Source organism: Nematolebias whitei, unplaced genomic scaffold (assembly GCF_014905685.2).
Source record: "Nematolebias whitei isolate Nwh7 unplaced genomic scaffold, NemWhi1 Nwh_scaf_10221, whole genome shotgun sequence".
NCBI classification, from domain to species: domain Eukaryota; kingdom Metazoa; phylum Chordata; class Actinopteri; order Cyprinodontiformes; family Rivulidae; genus Nematolebias; species Nematolebias whitei.
Genome location: NW_023628766.1, coordinates 1 through 2,118, shown reverse-complemented (window position 1 = coordinate 2,118; position 2,118 = coordinate 1). Strand labels below are relative to the sequence as shown.

Sequence of the window (2,118 nt, the reverse complement as noted above, 5' to 3'; positions counted from 1 at the left end):
GGGATTATTTTCTCTGCTGCATGGTTGGTCTGAAGAAGCTGCGAGAGCGTGAAGCCCACAGCCTCCACCACTGCAAGGTTATGTCTCTGATTCTGGACAAACAAAGAAAATCAGCTTTTTAACTTTGAATCAGTTGAACAAACTTTGTAAGTATTTTGTTTTCTGGCACTAAAAGGGGCTGAAATTACAAATCTAACATGAAGTATGGAACAGCCATCGTACCTCCAAACAGCTGGCCAGTGCTGGTATGATTCCCTGAGCAAGGAGTTTCTCTTTTACGACCTCACTGTCTGGGCACAGGTTTCCAAGTGTGTAGAGACACAACTCCTGCACGCAGACGAAATGTTAAAAAGTCAGGCTAAATAATTAGGTGTTAATATCAATTGCACTCCTTGAAATTTGGACCCACTGTGAATTTGGTGCTCTGACCAGACAGGTATGTTAGTAGATAGGGAGTGGCCGGCAGACAGGCCGAGGCTACGTTGGTGTGCGGAGAGTGAGACAGCTCGTGAAGACACCGAACAGCCTGCAGACGACACCGAGCGTCAGAACCGGTGAGGAGACCGACCAGCAGATGCATACAGTTCTCCAGTCTGTCGGGACAGATTCACACAAAAACAAAATCCATTAGAAATTGAGGTCAACATCCTTTAAACTCAGCTGACATGGCAGCAGAAGTCACAGCCATACTTGATGAAGGTGAGTTGTGCTGATGGGTCACGCAAAGCTTTACTCAAAGCTCTCAGGTGGGCCTCCTTCGCTGACCTGCTGTGTTGAAGTTTGTGAAACAAACTGACCACGTCCTGGGGATATTAACCATTAAGTTAATGCTTTCATTTGATTAAAACTCCTCATAAATGATCAATCTAAATATTAACCACTTACCAGTTCTCCTGGGGTTGTTTCCATAGTAACCTCCGTCTGCTCCTCATCCACATTTAGGAGCCGTTTGCTCACAAGTTGTCTGTCTCTGCGGGCTTGCCTCAGTGCTAAAGCAAGAAACACAAACATATTTAGATATTTACTTTGAAAAAGTAATAACTTAACTCTGGTAGATATCAGGAGGATTAATCCGCACAAAGCAACTGGCCCAGACAACATCCCCGGAAAAGTGTTGAAGGAATGTGCTGATCAGCTCTGTGAGGTGCTGGCAGACATCTTTAACACCTCACTTACACTGGAGACAGTTCCCACCTGCCTGAAGACTGCCACCATCATCCCAGTCCCAAAAAGCTCTACAGTGACTGGTCTGAATGACTATCGGCCAGTGGCCCTCACCCCGATAGTCGCTAAATGCTTCGAAAAACTGGTCATGACTCACATCAAAACAACCATCAACATCAACGAGGACCCTCATCAGTATGCATACCGTGAGAACCGATCAAGAGAGGATGCAATCTCCTCTGTGGTCCACACTGCACTCAACCACCTGGAGCAGAAAAACTCTTACGTCCGTATGCTCTTTGTGGACTTCACATCTGCCTTCAACACCATGATCCCCCAAACCCTGATGGACAAACTATCCACACTAGGACTAAGCCCCTCCATCTGCAACTGGGTACTAGACTTTTTAACAAACAGACCACAGTTAGTGAGGATCCACAACCTCTCCTCCTCCACCATAACCCTCAGCACTGGCTCTCCTCAGGGATGTGTGTTGAGCCCCCTTCTGTTTACTCTGCTCACATATGATTGTGCAGCTACCCATCCAGGCTGTCACATTGTAAAGTTTGCAGATGATACAGCGGTGGTGGGATGCATCACAAACAATGATGAGTCCAGCTACAGGCAAGAGGTGGAACACCTGGAGAGCTGGTGCAGAGAGAATAACCTTCACATCAATGTGAAGAAGACAAAGGAGATGATTGTGGACTTCAGAAGGAACAAAAACACCTACACCCCCCTGAACATAAGAGGATCTGCGGTGGAAGTGGTCTCCAGCTACAAGTACTTGGGTGTACACATGAATGACAACCTCAGCTGGAGCAACAACACCACCAGCCTGATCAAGAAAGCTCATCAGAGACTCTACTTCCTCAGACGGCTGAGGCGAGCTGGTCTGGGAAGCTCAGTCCTCACCTCCTTCTACAGGTGTGCAGTGGAGAGCATCCTGTGCTC

At 47.2% G+C, this 2,118-nt stretch overlaps 1 protein-coding gene across 1 annotated transcript; it reads right to left on the bottom strand.

Annotated features, from left to right (window-relative positions):
• Window positions 1-8: 8 nt before the first annotated feature.
• On the bottom strand, window positions 9-989 carry tmco6 (transmembrane and coiled-coil domains 6; the record flags this gene model as incomplete). The annotated part of the gene is made up of 5 exons (XM_037697410.1): window positions 9-92; window positions 223-327; window positions 410-593; window positions 691-803; window positions 886-989. Coding segments are annotated over 5 exons (590 nt in total), but the record flags the coding sequence as incomplete, so codon positions are not given.
• Between the last annotated feature and the right edge of the window lie 1,129 nt (window positions 990-2,118).